Source organism: Manacus candei, unplaced genomic scaffold (genome assembly GCF_025592945.1).
Source record: "Manacus candei isolate 608988 ecotype Guabito, Panama unplaced genomic scaffold, ASM2559294v1 h1tg000034l, whole genome shotgun sequence".
NCBI lineage: Eukaryota > Metazoa > Chordata > Aves > Passeriformes > Pipridae > Manacus > Manacus candei.
This window is the reverse complement of record NW_026138082.1, coordinates 13,139,696-13,159,508: the sequence shown is the minus strand read 5'-3', so window position 1 is coordinate 13,159,508 and position 19,813 is coordinate 13,139,696. Positions and strand designations below refer to the sequence as shown.

General features: G+C 37.8%; 1 protein-coding gene and 1 non-coding gene across 2 annotated transcripts in view; one reads left to right on the top strand and one right to left on the bottom strand.

The window, feature by feature from the left end:
- Positions 1 to 19,813, bottom strand: part of REV3L (REV3 like, DNA directed polymerase zeta catalytic subunit) — a 124,280-nt gene that overhangs the window by 65,758 nt on the left and 38,709 nt on the right. Inside the window, exons 2-5 of the mRNA XM_051792085.1 lie at positions 11,902 to 12,091; positions 9,103 to 9,177; positions 7,514 to 7,674; positions 2,136 to 2,232 (exon numbers count right to left, since the gene is read on the bottom strand). Of these exons, the coding sequence (XP_051648045.1) occupies positions 2,136 to 2,232; positions 7,514 to 7,674; positions 9,103 to 9,177; positions 11,902 to 12,091 (523 nt within the window). The remainder of the gene's footprint in view (positions 1 to 2,135; positions 2,233 to 7,513; positions 7,675 to 9,102; positions 9,178 to 11,901; positions 12,092 to 19,813) is intronic.
- On the top strand, positions 18,279 to 18,350 carry TRNAE-CUC (transfer RNA glutamic acid (anticodon CUC)). The gene has a single exon. It is a non-coding gene; the product is annotated as a tRNA-Glu (tRNA).

The following is a 19,813-nucleotide window of genomic DNA, read 5'->3' as shown; positions in this document are numbered from 1 at the left end:
ATAGACCAGTTTATGTGACTGAGTCTACTTCACTTCTCATTAATATTTTTGGCAGAAAATGCAGCAGTGTGGTAATGAAATATGCTGATAAGACAAGTCAGTAGACATAAGCCAGTATCAGAAAACAAAAGCAGGATAACTTAGAATTAGAATAATATAAACAGGATGAAATATAAAAATGGGATGCAAGATCCTACAAGAACTTCCAAGGGATTCCAAACAGAAGATGTTCCATTGGAAAAAAAAAAAGGAATAGAATCACCTTGTACTAATAAATCCTAAAATGCTTACAAGCCAAAGTGGCATGATAAATGAAACTGTAAAGCATATCAGGAACTACCAGTATCATTGCATACAGTGCTAGAGAGAATCTGTCTGGCATCTTATGTAGTATTCAGGCTTTACGTTCATGAAATAAATTCCTGCTGGCAAAAGTACAGAGAATAAATATGCTAGGGAAACGGACAGGTTTGGATTTTCCCCATTACTGCTAACATCCCACTTCTGGAACAAGCGTGAGTGCCGGAGAAGGACTGGCACAAGTAAGGTGCTGCATCCCTGGCTGTATACACAGAAGTGTGGAAGAAGGCAGAAACAAGGCCTGTAGTTATAGCTATGAGGATGCACACCTTGGCTCCTGCTATGCTGACCTCATCCCTCTCTGGTTTTGACAGCCAGGAAGTGCTACTTTGCTTTCTTTTCATCTTCCTTCCCCACATTTGTGTAAAGTAACATCAGATGATCCTGGTCTAATTTACAATCCAACCTTCCAAAGGTTAAGTAAGTTGTAAGTAAGTAAGTACTTATTTACAAGCCAAATACACGTTGAAAAGGACTGTGAATGAAGTGTGCAGCCAAAAAGGAGAAGAAAGAGTTGTCCAAGAACAACTGGATATAAAGTGACCACAAGTAAAATCACAATACAACTGTCAGATGAATGTTGTTACAAAATCTTAAAGTAGAAATAGAACCAGAAAACCAGATGTTACCTAACACAAGCTTTTGCACACTAGAAAAATGTGAAGTATGGTATAAGGCATGCACTTCCTACTGGAGAAGCAAATGTTCCCAGAACACAACACTAGCGGGAAACAGGGAATATTGAGCCTGATAAGCATTTTGGAGCAGAATGACAGGAACCACCCTAAGACTGAGAAGACCACTAGATGACAGAAGGACCTGTCAAACATCAGGAAGCAGCTTAAAGAAGGAACTTGCTATGGATAAACTGTACAAATCAAAGTAGTTCCAGATACTGTCAGTTTCTCTCCCCTCCCCAACTCATCAAGTCCAACTGTTAATCTAGCAGTGCTAAACCATATCCCCAAGTGCCAGAACCACATGTTTTTTTGAATACTTCTACAGATGGCAATTCCACCACTTCCTAGGTAGCCTATTCCAACGCCTGACTACCCTTTCAGCGAATAAAATTTCTCCTAATATTCAATCTAAACCTTCCCTGGCACAACTCAAGGCCATTTTCTTTTGCCCTGCCACTTGTTACCTGGGAGAAAAGACTGACCCTCGCCTGACTACAACCACATTTCAGATAGTTTTCGAGAGTGATAAAGTTCTACCCTGAGCCTTCTTTTCTCCAGGCTAAACAACTCCAGCTCCCTCAGTTGCTCCTCATGAGCCTTGTGCTTCAGACCCTTCCCCAGCTTCGTTACCCTTCTCTGGACACTTTCAAGCACCTCAGTGTCTTTCCTGTAGGCAGGGCCGAGAACTGAACACAGGATTTGAGGTGCGGTCTCATCAGTGAGGTCATGTTACTTAAGAGTGATTACAAAACCAGAATCTGTGAACTGATGTGTAACTATTCTCTATAACTACTAAACTCCCTTGGCTCTTAATCAGAAGTCATTAGCTAGAAACTTATCTTCCAAAAATCAAAAAGTTGAATTTGCCACATATATTCCCATTGTTATGTCCTGGTTGGATTTTTCCAACCATACACCAGAAAGTGTCAGATGACCAAAACTATACCAAGAAACTAAATAATGATAATTTGTGTCATATCAGCACCTTTTTTGAACATATAAGGGTCCTTTAAATGAGACTGGAATCCTGTATTACATACAAGTTGATGTATATAACAAAATACAGCACAGATTAAAAAAAATTGGCATGCTGACCTTGGTATTTCATCTTCTTCCCATTCAATGAAAGATACATGGCTTGAATTTTCTGGCAAATGAATTCTATGATGCTTACTTACACCTGATGTATCACCTAGAAAAAAAAAGTAGAATGAGAAATTAATTCATTTAATGTGGAAATATTTTTAAACATATCATTATATAACTGCATTTATTATTTAATATTACCAGTACAGATGTTCCTAAAGAATAAATAGCACTGCATGATATCATCTTCACAAATTACTACACAATCATATAAATGATCTTTCTTTCTAACATGCAGATACATATAAAAAGAAAAACACATTCCTAACACACTGATATTACTAGGATTAAATTTGTTGTGCTCTAGTCATATCTTAACCTAAATTCAATCTTTTTCTATTTGTACAAGTTTCAAAATAAATTGTACAGATTCTGATGTAAACTTCAGAATTCCCAAGTGCTGAGTCAGAACCCAATGGAAATTAGAAGCCAAAGAAAACACTAAATTCTACTTCACACTTTTCCTCCCTCTTACTTGTGAGCTGAAAGGGAATATACAATATATTCCAGATGCAGTGGTTGTAGCAATAAGTGGAAACCTGCAATGAAGGCAGATGTCTGATCTACAAATAAAGAAAACACCATCTAAGTTTGCTCAGAGGTCTCTGTGTAAGGAAATGTGCTACAAAGTCATGCTGGAGAAGTCTACTCTGAAGATTTACTACCTCCCTTCAATCTCTGCCTGAACCTTCAGTCTTCAGAGAAAGGAAAGACAACATACACAGGATATGGCACAAGAAATCACAAAGCTCAGGAATGGAGGGAGGCGGAATGGGAGAAGACTTTGAAAATTACTTAGTCTCTTACTTCTATCCAAAAGACCAGATTGAACCTTGAATTTTCTCAGCTATGTTGATGTCACACACTAGCAGTTTTTTGGAACTAAATTTACCTTTCAGCCACAGCAAACACTTTTACATTTGTTAAAGATACACTAACTAAACAACTCAGTTCTCAGAGGTCTTCATTAAGTGAATATTTATTAGAACATGTATTTTTATTCTATAAATTTCATAATACTCTTGCCAATGTGAATTCTACTACTTGGACTAGCTGGGTAGGGATATGTCATATAGCAAAAAGCCCTGAGTACTACAATTACTACGGAAGCAGCTGGTAAATACCATGCCAAAACACCTTAGAAGCTACAAACAGAAGCAAGCAGGCTTAATTAAATACGTTCCAGACCAAGCTTACTGCACCCAGACTAGTTCCTGCAAACCCTGCCTCCGCATCAGACTCTTAAGTGCACTGACATGGTACACAGACACTAAACACACATGGGATATGTGGCACTCAAGTGTGGTGAAGAGACACGCCTGTGCTTATGCAGGAACTAACTCACATTTCAGCCACACCAGCACTGTTAACATCTAATGCACTGTGATGCTTAAGCAAGTGATTCCAGGAAGACAACACAACGTATCTGATCCCATTTGCACAGATTCAGCTCAAACCTAGCATAGCTTCACGTCTGTGCTATCCCAAAGTGATGATCTGTCCCTAGGCAGAGCTGGTCCAGGAAGAAACACAGTCATGTTTTTACTGTGTGGCACATCAGCTAATTCTCCCTATTAAGATGCAAGCTTACTAGGTATAGAAACATCTCTTGTTATTTTTCATCTGCAACTTGATTATTCTGAGTTGACAAAACAGGGTTAAATAGTTGTATATTTTAAAGGAAAATACATCCCACAGCAGTTGTGCAAGTTTATAGGCCAACTGACAAAATATATACTATTATTTTTCAAATTTATATGTATTTCAAATACCACACCAGAGCATTTTTAGTGCATTATTCCCTTTCTTCCCCATGAACCATATTTTCGTATACTTCTAAAAATCAAGTCTCAAATTCCTGTATCAGTTTGTTTCTTCAGTAGAGTTACTCATAGGGATAGAGATTTAAGGATACTCAATATTCCCCTTTTCTTGATATAAAGATCTTTAAACACAGTAGGAGTACCACAGACATGGTATTTGTTCTCAGTCAACTGCAAGAGAAGTGTAGGGAACAGAACAAAGGACTCTATGTAACCCTTGTTGATCTCACCAAAGCTTTTGATACTGTGAGCAGAAAAGGTCTGTGGTAGATTTTGGAACGTTTAGGATGTCCCCCCAAGTTCCTTAAAATGATCACCTTACTTCATGAGGATCAGCACGGCCAAGTCAGATATGGCGATGCACTTTCTGAGCCCTTTCAAATAACCAACAGTGTGAAACAAGGCTGCGTTTTTTTCAGCATGATGCTCCAAAGGGCCACAGCAGACCTCGACGAAGAAAATGGTACCTACATCCGATATCGTACCGATGGAAGCCTATTTAACCTACGGCGCCTGAAGGCCCACACCAAGACCTTAAATCATCTTGTCCGGGAGCTGCTTTATGCTGATGACGCCACCCTTGTGGCCCACACAGAAGCAGCTCTGCAGTGTTTAACATCCTGCTTTGCAGAGGTTGCTGAGCTTTTTGGGTTGGAAGTCAGCTTGAAGAAGACAGATTTCTATCAACCTGCACCTCAGGAAGTCTTCCATCATCCCCACATCACCATTGGCAAATCAGAGCTCAAATCACTCCAGCAGTTTAATTACCTGGAAAGCATCATCTCCTCAGACGGTAAGACTGACAAAGAGATAGACAACAGGCTAGCAAAGGCCATAAAAGAGTTTGGCAAAATAAACACCTGAAGAAAAGTACAAAGATCAGTGTTTACAGAGCCATTGTGCTGTCTACTCTTTTATATGGGTCCGAATCATGGGTCATCTACGGCCACTACCTGCGACTTCCAGCAACACTGCCTCCGTACAATCCTAAACATCCACTGGTCAGATTATGTGACTAATACGTCTGTTCTTGAACAAGCAGCAGTCACAAGTATTGAGGTCATGTTGCTGAGAACACAGCTGCGATGGGCAGGACACGTCTCCAGGATGAAAGACCACCTCCTCCCTAAGATCTTGCTTTATGGTGAACTTGCCACCGGCTGCTGCAAGAGAGGAGCCCTGAAGAGGAGATACAAGGACTCCCTGAAACAACATCTCAGCCTTAGCCATATCAATCATCATCACTGGTCTACTCTGGCCTCCAATTGGGAGGTCTGGAGACACACTATCTATAATCCTGCTGCTTCTTTTGAGAACGCACGTAGGATCACTCTCGAGGAGAAAAGACAATGTAGAAAGAACCATGTCTTGTCAATACCACCTAAGGAGTCTTTCTGCTGTGCTTTTTGCAACTGGACTTGTCGCATTGGCCTTTTTAGCCACCAGCGCACTTGTAGCAAATGTGGGTAGAGTCCTTCCCAAATCTTCGTTCGCAAAGCCTAGCCATGAGTGGCATGTGGTGCATGAACAAACTTGCAGCCTTCATCACTGTCCATAAAGACAAGGACTTGAGAAAATGAACTCCTGCATCTTCTGGATACAGGTTGATGAAGGCAGAATATTCCTGCAACCAACAAATTTGCCTGCTGGCCTCTCTCAGCCTTCAAAATAGTCTACTTATCTCAGTGAGAAAAATACCACTGGAAATAGGCTCCTGAGGCTGCTTACTTATATTTACAAACAGATCTATTACTGAATTTTCTACTACTTGCCAAACCAAATTTTAGATCATCATCTGCAAGGGAAGTAAAATAAGTGTTTGCTGCACATCTTAGGCAAAGGCTTTTACTGCTGTCTAAACAACGATGTTTGGCCTGGCCTGCATAACACAACTATACTTGACTGAAATGAATGCATACTCCCAAGACACAGACGCTGTGGAACAGGCAAGTAAGTGTGTCAGTTGTAAGCAGAGGTTGTGCCTTGTACACCTGTCCAATAGGTCTGAGCTTAGAAAGGGTTGCTGTACAAGGACAGCAGTGCCTCTGTAAGGTTGTACCAGGGACAAACCATTTGTTGCTCAGCTGCTGTGCCAGGAGCAGTAGATAGTGATCCTGTGCCTGTCCAGCAGACCGAGGCTGGCTACTTATGGATGTGTGATGTGGAGCCATGCAGAGCGGTATGAATGTTGCTAGGAGCACTGCAGCCATTATCTGATCAAGCCAAACAAGGCCATCATTGTCTTCCCTTTATCCCATTGGGTTCTTCCCTACAAGAATAGTTGAAGTCCACTCGTCTCAGCCCATGCTCCTCTTTCACCCTCTTGTTCCCATTCAAGATTTAGGTTGTCTCATCCTTAAATGAATGATGAAGGAGAATAAAAATAGCCTATGTCCTTAATCTAACATCTGAAAGAGAGGAAAAATAGCTATAGAAAAAGAATGGAAACAACTATTGGATATAATCACATTGAATGTTTCCAGATGGCTGCTTTGGACACTTGGAAGACAAAAGGTACCTAACTATACTTCCTCAGGACTGAAAATCCTGAAGATGCTCTTGTCCATGGCTGACCTTTTGTCTTCCTACAGTTCTGACACCAGCAAAAAGTGTGGCCTATTGGTGTGCATGAAGAGTATTTTCCTTTAAATGAGAATTAATTATAAAACTCCATGCATTAGTCTACTGCTGTAATAATGAAACAAAATTAAAGTCAGTACGATTATTGCTTAGCATTTTTACAGGAAGATACTTTACCATTCTTTTCAACTTCTGCATTAGCTGTAAGAACAGCTATGATCTAAACAATCCTTATTTTATTAAATTTTAAGTATGAAAGACATGGCTTTCCTGCTGTTGTCTCCTTTATAATGAAGCATTTAGATAACATTAGGGACATTCTTACCAAACTTAATTTTTGTGTCAGTGTGTACATTCAAAATGCCAAACTACTTTTTAAAAATACTTCCTTTGCTCAGATGTTAATACTTCAAATTTCACCTTAGAGCAAACAGCCTTAGCACAAACACAAGCACTTTGATTAAAAACATTGCTTGTCATCAGAGCATAATGATTAGCCATAATTTTGCACAGACACTACTGCAGCAAAAAAAATAATTTGGACTGACATAAGGATCAGAAACAAACATAAAAAAATTAAGCAACAGTATTAGTATGCTATCTTCCATGTCAATTCTTCAACCAAATAACAACAATTCCTAATCTTCTAACTTGAAAAGAGGTATAGTCACAGCTGCACTGCTGACTGAACATGTGTTTCTCCTTATTTCAGGAAGCAGGCTCTTCCTCAATCCCACACACAGGGACAAAAAGGAAAAATGACACACAGGGACTTTGTTTTCACACAGAAAGCAAACTTTAGGGAAACAACACTATATACATTCAGCCGAACTACAGCAAAAGTCCGACAGCTAGTGACATTTTGTTCAAAATGGTAGCTTTTAGCCTTCAAAACAATTTGGTCTTAAGAAATAAACACCTTACTTTTTCTCCTTGCCTTTCTGAATTTGACAGCAGCCAGGTTTATTAAATTCATTCCATATAAGTTGTAGTCTATGAAGAGTTGAAGGAGGTAGGGAATATGGGCTTCATGAGGCTGGTAAGATTTGTTCATTATGGCTCCACCTTGCAGAAGCTCACAAACTCTAAAATTAAAGATAAATTAGGACATAAACAAAAAATTATTCCAGAACAACAATAATGACACTTTATTTTATCAAAATATAAAAGACTTTTTAAAATTGTGCCTTAGTTGTATTTGTAACTTCGGAACTGTGTTTTCATGCTAAGAGATGCACAAAAATGATCTCTGCTAATATAGATAGAATATTTGGGTGTTAGTTACAAAGGAGCCTTGAATCCTTCAGCCTAAAAAGCATGAAACTCTCCAAAAAAAACATCCTGCACTGTTCCTGCAACTGATCCAAAGCCACTGTAGGCCATGGAAATCTTTTCCACAAAGTAACTGTGGCAGATGTGTGCATACACACCAGTAATAACTTCAAAAGTCTTTCTAGTTCTCCTTGACAAGTATATGATGACATCCTGCTTGGTTTTAAAGCTACATACTGTACACTCAGAAACAGTATTTTAACTACTCCCTAGAAGCATGACAAATCCTCTCTTTTAAACAGCTACACATTAAAAAATAACTGCAAGTATTTGGATTAATTATGAATTGGTGTGATAAGTTTATCTCAAACTAATAGTATATATCTACAAATCAAAGAAAAGCACTAAGCATTTCTAAATGCAACAAACTGGGATTAAAAATAAAGTTTTCTACAACAAAAACCAAAGGAATAATTTAAGTGAATTGTCAGTGCTTATTTGGATAGGAGCAATTCATCACAAGAAGCTCCAAATTTAAAAACTGTCATGTCAGCTATACATATAGATTACATTAAGACAGAAATCTTAAATCATGCAAAATTCCACTAGCCTAGAAGAAAAATCAGATAATCCTATCTTATGATCATGTATTAGACCTTTTAAAAAAAGTTCCAGCGGGTACTAGGGGTTTCAGTTTATGCTTGAGAAATAATTCCTCCTTATTTGTTCCTGAATGTACTGTAACTACGGTGATAGTAAGACTGAGATCGACGCTGCTTTCATTTAACAGAACAGTACTGAGAAACAGACAAACCATCTAATAACAAAAGCTATTCAGTTTTCCAAATGTATCTTACATTTAATAATTGTCGCTGGAATCATAAACCTTTTAAGAAATATCCAAATTTACTTCATAATATATGAAAGATGGCTACACAGCTTTCCTCAAGAGTTGCAGAAAAAGTAACCAGATGCAAATTTCTCCAAGTGTTCAAGAATTACAGTTAACACAAGACAACTAAAGGCAAGTATGTTTTGGTCTTGCTTTCCTAACATGCTACTGCTTTAAAAAGGTTACTGATGTGTTTAAAATTAGCAATGTCTAAAGTGTCTTGAAATCTTGGGACAATAATTCTGTAACTTTTACTTTGTTAAGCTATTGGTGAATCTTGTTTCAAAACTGACTTTTTAATTCAAGATATAAGGAAATCAGACACAACTTTGTATCTCCACATCTTTACCTTTTTACCATTGCAGGATTGTAAAGATAAATCTTCATAAACTGTCTCTCCTTTTCATGGTAACCATAAAAAGGCCTGGAGAGAAAGAAATAAAAGTAAGAAACTAGCTAGTTATTCAAACACATTTTACTATAAAGAGTATTAAATTCCAGGGGGCAAAAAATAGAAGATAAACCAGAGAATGAAAATTTCCACATCAGGCCAAAGGGGAACATTATGATTCTGTATAAGGATAAAAAGAATAGGGGCTATACATGCAAAAATATATAAAAAAATTAGAAGGCACTTATGGCTTAACATAGTTTTTAACTTTCCCCACATGAAAACACACTGATGGCACACCATCATAACAGTACTTTTAAGAAGATGGACTGCTTCAAAAACAGCCTTCACACTTTCTGACACATGTTGCAACAAAGTCCTTAAGGACATTAATCCTGCAGATCAGGTGTAAATGAGTAAATACCAGTTGTATAACATAAATAACTGAACAATGCAAATGGCTTAGAAGAGTGAATAGTTGCCCATTTTCAGTGATTACTAATCACCTTGTGCACTAAATGAGGCATGAATCCTGAAGAAAACAGGATTTGAGAATGCAATTAAAGAATACACAGAACAATGAATATGTCAAGACTAAACTGAGGCTGAACAGGCAACATTAATTCTGGTATAACTTGACTGAATTACTGACTTTTCAGCATCTAGAATTCTAATTTAATCTAACATGCTTGTAAAACAGCACATTAAGGAAACAGGCCATAATTCAATGTGTTGGGTGAATGCAAGAAGTCAACAGTTTGCAGTAATCACAACCAAAGTCAACAGAAATTCAGGAAAGCATAAATTTACTTGTTACCTCTACAAACAAAATAAATGTCTTCATCAAAAATATTATTTCAAAAAATTTTAGAGTGGACGTTTACCTGCTAAGTCAAATGAAATGAAGTTCAGTAGTAAGAGGGATTTCAGCCCTAAATAAAACACAAACTCAACAGAACCTCACAACTACTGCTACCTTTAATATGGTTAAACATGCATGCATGCATTTAGTATGGCCAAGAGTTAGACTGAACTGATAAAAAATTTGTTTCTGATGTTAAAACCGAGCTACATTGAAAGAACAAATTTAAAGCTGCTAAGCTGAAAAGATCATATCTTGTATATGATTCATTCTCTCTCTTATAGAGATAGTATAAACCTAATGACAGGTTATATACATTAAGCTATAATGGCCCATCCTCACATTGACATGGCAGCAAGGAGGACAAAATTTACAACACTTTCAAGGTTAGCTATGAACACCTTCACAACAGACAAGGACAGAATATTTTGCCTTTTTTTTATTCTTGGATCTCCACTATGTTTGGAAATTAATGCAACAAAAATTTTATATAAAACTTACAGAGGTTTAACAAACACTTTTAACACAAAACAAATCTTTCTGCTAATGCAGAAGGTCTCCAAGATAGGCTTCTTATCACAGAGATACTATATCTCTGAGCAGAATTTGTCTCAGGTGAGAATAGATCTGTGTCACTACATAAACATGTCTATCTACCCAGGTAAAGATGAAGATATATTTCAGTTAGGCTCTTGCACAAGCAAAATACCTGAAACACTCTCTCCTATGCTGCTTTGAGGCAATGAGCATCTGACTTTCAGTAATGGCTGTTTTGAAGCTCTAAGACAAGGGAGGTGAAAAACAGGCAGGTTCTCCTAATTTCTACCTGTTATTTTCTCATTGATTCAAGTAAAGATTGTCTTCAACAGTTTACTCTGCCCAGCTTTCACTATTGAGATGAACAGCTATACTACCATTTACATAGTTCCCACAAAAAGAACAAAATTAAGGAATTTGGGGGGTTATCTTACCTGTTACTGTAAAAATAGTGGAAAGTTCTGATTGAAAATAAAAACACCTTATTGCAGCCACTTTACTACCAATATCTAGAAGCCACTAAAACTGGCTGGGACCAGAAATATTATCTTCCGACTCTTAACAATTAGAAAAAATATATTTCAGAAGTGCAAGAAAAAAAATAAGATAGTGCTGCACAGTACTGAAAATTAGCATTTACATTGCTTTGAAGATGAAAAATTGCATAAATGTATAGACTACTCGTGTTCCTCCAAGACAGTTTCCTATTATTTGCTATGATTCGACATATTTTTTCAGCCCTTGATTATGCAAGATACATAAAAATTAACTAAGAGAATCCTTAAAATGTTAAAGGTCAATAATAGCATGTAGTTCCAGCAGCAGCAGAAGCTATACCACATAAAACACAACAGTCAGCCTGGTAGATAAAGAAATGAATGTTTAAGAGCCTCCACTTCATGGCCTGTACTGCTGGAAGAATCAGATGCATAAACATGACCTGAACTGTGGAGGCCATTTTAGATAAAAAACAAAAGGAGACCTAGAGTCAGTCTTCTGCAAGGCATGCCTGCTCTTGGGGAACCTAGAATAATCCAGAAAGGTAGAAAATTGTGGCTGGAAAGTACTAGTGCAACAGCAGAGCTAAAACCAACAGATTTGGAAAAATTAGGATACAAACTTAGGTAAAAAAGGTTGTGTCAAGCGGGGTTTTTTGGGAAAACCTGTTGACTATGTTAAAGTCAAAGCAAGTGAGAAAAGTTACTTAAAGTTGTACAGGCCTGTATGAAGACATACATGAGGGGAAAGAAAAAGGAGTGGCACTGCAGTCACCCAAGTGCAAAGTAAGTGCTTGAATGTAGTACAACTGCAAAACATTTCAAAACAAATAACCAAAAATCCTAACAGGTCATACTTACATTCCAGATACTAATGACACTTTGAAAACATGCTGAACAGTAGAAGATGGATTGCCTAAAGCCACATTAAGGGCTCTGTCAATGCTGAATGCCACTTGACGAAGATGGTATTCTGGATGCTGTCCAAAACCATCATATGGTACATAGAGGTAAGGAAAGATACCATGTAAGTGGAGACAAGTCTTCTGACCTGAAAATAAAAGGGTAAACATTTATTTTCTAACGACTACATCTTTTTCTTCTTTTAAGGAGTCACCAAATTTGAATTTTTTCATGTTGGTTTCTGGTTCCCAGATAGGATAAATTTATGAAACAAATGAGGCATATTTCAAACAAAAGGTATCAGTGTAGAGCAGTTCTCACATTTGATTAATTGACAAAACCAACACAGAACAGATGTGGTTACATGGCATACATAGGATTACACCTGTGTAATAGGAGAATTCACTACTAATTATTTTTTTTGTAGTCATAACATAACACATTCCTAAGAATAATTTTGCATACTGAGTCAGTGTTGGACAGTTAATGGTTTTTCAGCTTTGTGAAAATTTTTCAGTATCAAAGCTCTTCCCATTCTTCACTGGGATGAGCACACAACCTCTAAGAAATTAAAAAGAACATCCTGAGCACCTAGGAGGCCATTTAATATTCTAGTTACTAAGGCATAAGTTGAGATGTGGAAAAAAACCAGGTGATTTTCAACTTCTAAAATCTGTGGATCCCTGAGAGGTCTCTACTGTATACGCAGATCTCTAGACTTCTAATACCACACTTAGTTCTCAGCATTAGCTTCCACAAGCCTGCAGTAACAGCAGAATGAAAGAACACACCATGAAAACCTTTGTGCCAGACCACAGCCTGAGCTCCTCATTCAGACAAGGCAGTACAGTGACGCAGACTGGGATCTCCCAAACCTGCCACATCTTTTTTTTATTGGAGGGGTGAGGGGAGGTCTAGTCTCAACTGCAATGCATGTTCTCTGTTCTCTTAGCACAATACAACAGAGCATGCATTCACTGCTGAAACAAACATGAGATCCTGCTCACAACCTTTTCAGTCCCAAAGATCATTCATGACTTTTCACCAGCCAGTGAAAAACTTCCACAGAAAAATACTATAAGCACATGTTGCTGATTAACCCATCACCACAATGATAGGCAGCACACATCATTTTGCATTGTCTGGATGAACTCCCTGCACGAGGACAACAAAACAGGCTGTGCTTTCATCAGCCAGGAGATAAATGTTAAAAAGAGGCAGCACAACTTCACTGGTCCACAAGACCAACGAAAAGACTTCCAGAAGTCCACTCTTTCAAACTGAGATTATTGCTCAGCAGGTGGACCTTGCCTGAAGTAGTTATACTCATTCATACCCATATCAGTGCACCAGTGGCCACCCAGTAAAGACAGCTCTAGATCCATTAAAGCGCAGGTAGAACAGAGCTTCAGTCTCAGGACTGCCTGCAAACCTTTTACACCTGTGAAAAGCATGCCTCCAAATACCAATAACAGCATAGCCTTTTTTTTTAACTGGGGATTAGATTTATTGCTCTTCAAATAATGTCTAGAAGTGAAAAAAATGCTCAAAGGATGGTACTACAAGTCCATTTTAATGGTGAATTTTATTCTTCTTGCAAGTCAACTCCATCAAGCCTCTTCATCAGTGTTGAAATACAATCTATATAAGCATTCATAATGTTGAGGTCATCATCTAGGAATTCTGTTCATGCCTTTAAAGTATCTCAGGAAAAGAAAATTCTTATTTATGTATCATGTTTTTCAAATAATAATACACTAAGAAAAAGGGGAAACTAAAGACAGAGACACTATGAACTAAAGGTTTGTTTGGGGTGTTTTTTTAATGGAAAAAAATAAAGCACAGTAAAAGCTTTATATCCCAAGAAACTTCTGCCCCCCCAAGGTGGAAAAAGTAATTTATTAGTAGCATGTGAACTGCAAGAGGACTGATTTGTGGAGTGGTACCAAACCATTTATTTTCTGTACCAAGTCATTAACAAATCTGAGTGTTTACTCCTGGTTGTACTTAAGATTGATTTTGAAATAAAGGCTTCCCCCATCCAAATATAATTAAAGTTCTACAGTTTCTCTATTCAAGTTTGGTTTGTTTGTTTGTTTTTGGAAAGGGTTTGAGGTTGGTGGGTTTTTGTATTTTTGTTGTTGAGTTGGAAGGGGAGCGGGTTGTTGGTTGTGGTGGGGTTTTTTTAATGTATCCCAGGATCAGATTCGGGGAGAAATTCAAACTCATTCATACATATAATTTGTCTGAATGCCCACCGAAGCTTTTAAAAAACAAGTGAACAAACCAACTCACCCCAAGCTAAATCTGATATTGGAGCTACAGACTACGAATTCCTGGCAAATAGAGAGGTCTATCCCCCCCCCCCCGTGAATTTTATAAATTCAGGTGTTTTCTACCTACGGCCTGTCAGTCACAATCAGTTATGCACTTACACTTCTTTTTGCACTAATAGCTATAAACTCCTGCTCTTTTTGATACTTTAAAAAATACCTTTAATGGTTGCTCAAGTATTTTGAGCTATAGTTAATCTATGTCCCCCTAGAACACAAAATTGCAAAGCACCAGAATAAAAAGAACAGTAAGACAGCCAAATTTACTATACCTAAATTAAGGTTCCTTTCAAGTTAAGCAGCTATTTAACAGTTCCTGCTGAACTGAAAATATAATCTTATTGTTGAATTAAAAAAAGGGACACATACAAAGAATGTTTCCTTCTCTTTCCTTCTATCCCCTTCCCCTGCACTCCCCTTTATGTGCAAATATCCCATGAAAAACATACTATAGCTTAAAAGTGAGTAAAGAGTCAAATTACCACTTAACTCCAGGGAAATCTTACAGAACATATACAATGAGCTGCTCTTCATTTTTGATTCTGCCAAGAAAGCAAACAAGTTACTGCTGATGTAAGACTACTATGAGGCCAGTAGCTGTCAAGTTACATGGGTTTACACAGCTACTTACTTTGATCCTTGATAGTATTGACTTATTTACCATGATTTTTGGTTATACTGCTATTTTTACTTACACTCACATTACTACAAGTTGTACTCTGCCAGTATTTAGAACAGTCATTTATTTCCATCATTTAAGTAAAAGCATCAAAGTGCATCAAATGTCATGGTATTGAGTTTGAGGACAGACTCCAGTAACAGCAACCATGGTTTGCACTAAACCATTACAAATTCTAGTGAATTCTTTCCAATAGAGCCACAAGGACAAAACAGATCTACCCACTGAGGATTTCAGGCTGCAAAGACCCACAAATTTACATAAATTAAAAACTTGGCTTGGAAAAAGGTTAATGAGTTTTATGCTTTAACTATGTTACTCTTAAATTCCTGCTTCTTTTCAGAGATACAGAGAAGCAAATTTGTACCACTAGAACAGCACCAACTGCTACAGTGCCCACTTACAGTGACCAACAGATGTTATTTTTTACCTATTCATCAGGTTCTTTACATCTGTAGAATCATTGGAAATGGTGCTGGACAGCAGATTCTGCATATGACTGCTCTCCTCAGAATTTCCAGATACAACACTGGGTGACAGATGGGACAGGCTGCTAAAATGTTTTGTTCTGTGGCCTCATCATGGACCAATTGTGCCTGTTCATCAAAATCATTGTGTACACAAATGGCACACATGATGTCTCTATTGAGAAATGAACATAATGTGCATATTAAATGTGGTGGGCTAGTGGTGAATAAAGGTTAGCAGCCAGGACGAGGATGCTGACCCAACAGTTCCTCTGGCCTACACTCTCTAGAAGAATGAGGTCTGCACTGCCTGATTGATCTGCAGGTCACAGATCAAGCATTCCAGTACAACTCAAGGGAACTGTTAAGTAAACGTACGGAAATCTAGAAGTAAAGCTGAAGTTTAATCATGAGTCTTTGTAAGGCACTGAATGAAGCAGTAAATGAAGGAACACAAAAAATGCTGCTGTAACATAGAATAAAAAGGAAATACACAAAACCTTGAGATATTACAAGATACTCCACTAGGAAACTGGCTATTTTCTCTGAAAAGAAGACACTGCGAATGAAACATCAATATAGATGAATAGACATAATAATAATGAATCAATACTTCAAAAATAATATAAATGCAATATTTCATACACTATAGAAAGTGAGCCCACCCCCCAAACACATACTTAGAAAAGCAAGTGGCATAAATATTACTGAAGTATTAAAATATAGCATTTCGTGGACTTGAAATCCATGAGAGAGAGATTAAGAAAGAGTCTGGTATTTTTTCTGGAAGAGGATTGCCATATATATTACTATTAGGAGCACATACCAAGCCTAATTCTTGAGTTACTCTATCATTTATAATATTACAAGAAAAATCTGTAGCAACCCTAAGACAGAAAACTTCAATATTATCAGAAGAGAACTAGAACCAGTACAATAAAGAAATGTAAAGATGCTCAACAACTACTTAGTAAGATATAGGATGTCTTCTGATGTCTTCTGACCACCAAAATGCTCAGCCACACATGATGATTTGGTACAGATAAAACTGAGGTGCAATCTACACAGAATCACAGAATGGTTGAGACTGGAACGGACCTCTGAAACTCATCCTGTCCAGCCTCTTGCCCAAACTTATGAACACCTAATTTCACAGTACAGTAAGCTAGAGAACCCGAGGATTATTATTCAAGTGTCCTCAGAGAAGTGCTATTTCATAATTTGAAAACATTGACTTTGATTTTAACTTCTAAAAACTTCCTTCCACTGGGATCAAATTGGACGAATTTCTGTACAAAAGAAAAATGTGAAAATTACTAATAAGGGAACTTACTGTATTCTCCAGTTCAGGAACAAAGTCTGCAAACAGGACAGACGTGGAGCACTTCAGGAGTCATCGCAGCTAGCACATGGAAATCTGTATATACATTCAAGGAGAAGATGGAAATCCATCTGTTCTAGATGGAATTCCACACAGACGTGACTACCTGCTGGTTCATATTCCATCAAGGGGAGAGCTCCTCCAGACACTGCCTCCATTTATCTCATGTCTGAACAGAGCATGTGGATCACAGAAGGCAATCAGGTTGATCAAGCATGATTTACCTTGAGTGAATCCATTCTGACTACTCTACTATTTCTAATAATAAATGAGAACATGTCCTACAGTTGTGATACAGTTTTACTAACTTCTCATAAATAAATGACATTCAAAGCCATTTATTTAGCTCCTATCCTGTAATTCTTAATTTAGGAACCGACTACAGAACCTTCACAAGCTGAACTTAATAGTGGAAACATTTTGAATAGACATCATCTCCTTTAATATTTAGAAAACAAAAACTAAATCTAGATAAATATGACTTCAGAAAACAGTTAAATGGTGGTCTACATGCAGATATATTTTGCTGTGTTATTTCTGCTATAGAACAAGCTGATTCCATTATTAGAAACTAAGCAGAGCCATGGGGAACAACTACATGGAATGCAATCCTACATGTAAATGAACAACCAGTATTGTTGAAGCTGTCCCTAAAACTGTTATTTTAATTGCTGAACTGTGATCCATTTCTCCCAGACCATTGTAAAATACAATGGGGGTGGGGTAGGGTGTGTTAAAATGGAGAATGCAGCAGCACTTAAAAGCATGGCAAAAGCCTAAGATTTTAGGAAAATTCTGGCTGGGGATTAATAAAAAGATGCATAAGATGGAAGACAAAGGGCTTTTATACATTCGCCATCCATTAGAAGTACTTTAAGTGTAGTTTTGTTAAGTGGTAGGACTAATTAAAAATGGGCAATATTAGCAGAAGAAGACACACAAACACATCAAGGGTGTCACTACAGTATGCAGAAAAGGCTAGGCAGTTATAAGAGATTTCCTTCCTTTAACAGCAACAGTAAAGCAAAATCATTAGAAAGAAACAGACGTGACGCCACCATCTTAAAAAGATAATAGATATTTTCAAGTAACTTTTGAACTACCTAGATTCAAAAATATTTGAGAAACAAACTGTGAACTGTAATGCCTACAGAGATGAGAAAACCAACAATCCTGTTGGAAAAACAATTCTAAAAATGAAAATTCATAAATGGGATAGACATTAGAACTCAATTTATTAGTAATTTCTTCACACAATAAAAGGTACCATGTTGTAGGCAATCTCACCCTTTCTCCAGGAACAAGCTTTAGAGAGCAATATGAAGTTGTAACAGGAGTACTTTATCTACCCTGCTAGGTCGATGCAACACGAACATCTTGCACACAGTTTAGACGGTGCTTTTAAGTTTAATCTATGTCGCTCACTGAGGTGGACTTGTCAAATCCCTGAGTACCACTCAGAAACGAGCTGGGGCCCCCTGGTGGTCTAGTGGTTAGGATGCGGCGCTCTCACCGCCGTGGCCCGGGTTCAATTCCCGGTCAGGGAACCCCTCCGGGCAGATGGAGCTTGTCAGCCCTGTAAGGCCATCCATCTAAGAGAAGGTCACTCTAAACAAACCTATGTCCTGAGGACCTCGCTGCCACTGTCCGAGCTTCGCTCGGCCCCAGCAGTTGAACCTTAGGATTAAAGGGTGGGCTCAGTTCAGCGCACACTGGGTCTCACCTAAAAAATCCACTGCGCAGGCTCGAAGGGTAACGACCTTTCCCAAATCTTCGTTCGCGAAGACTGGCCACACACACAGTCAGAAACGAGCTACTGAAAATAGACAGAACTCGATTCCTTTATGGTGATAATGCAGCCTATGAAACTATTGTCACCATTCTTTCCCTCTGACACAAAGCAAATGAATCACATATGTGGACAGACACCAGTAACGAAATGCTTTGATGAAGATAAACCCCTTTCCCAGCAAAACCTGGGAAGGTCTTTCTGTCTTACAGCTCTTGCTATGTCATTCAAAAACATAAGAGTTTAATCTTTTAATGTTGCAGAGTTCTTCAGCAGTATATTACGTTAATGTAACTTCTTCGGTGATTAAATGAAACTCTCAACCTTTTCCCAGAGTCCTGAATCAAGTCAGCTTTTTTTCCAAGGGGTGAGAAGAAAAGGAGGACTACACACACTGTAGTCTTGGATACTAGAGAATACTGGATGTCAGAGAAACAAGAATAATGAAATAAGGTCTTGCAGCAGCAAGGTATTCTCAAAACAAAATCAAGAACAGAGCACAAAGACTTTATTTTATATATAATATTAGATATTTGTGTGAAAGTTTTCAGTTTTCCCTAGGATTGAGAAAACACATTTCAGTAACACCTGTAAATGGGACAAAATTTTTTTTCTTACGTTTGTTGGAATCCAAATGGAGGGTTTAGTTATTTTTAATTCTTTAGTCAGTAACTGTTCATGTAATACCTCTACTCTTATGAAGACAAAAAATAAAAAAAGAAAAAAAGAAAGCTCATCCACAAAGAAAATGAGGGTCTTTGACTCATTAAAATTAGACTGTTCCTTACCCTTGATGCAGAGATCCTTAGAGAGGGAAAAGAGCTGAGTTTTCTGTTTGTAATTTAAAATCAAAAATCTCTGTATAACTAGGTGCATATTGATGTAATATCTTGAACTATGGGGAGAAACAAAGATAAGAGAAAAGCAGATCTCTGGGTAGTATCTACATTTGAGCAAGAAGTCCACAAGCTTCCTTGAATTCATTATCTTCCAAAAGACAAATTCCTCTCAGGTTCTCTAGCAAAAATGTCAGGTCCCAAGGTCCAGATGCCTGAGAACCTTGGAACGAGTGTTTCTACTACTCCAAGGTTTAAAGATAATAGCTGAGGTAACACTTATGTAAACATCTGAAACACTGATTTTTACATTGGGCATTACTGTTGATGGAAAGTATCAATTGTAAGTTCCAAAACCAAGGCTATTATCTGTGTCTTACTGAGA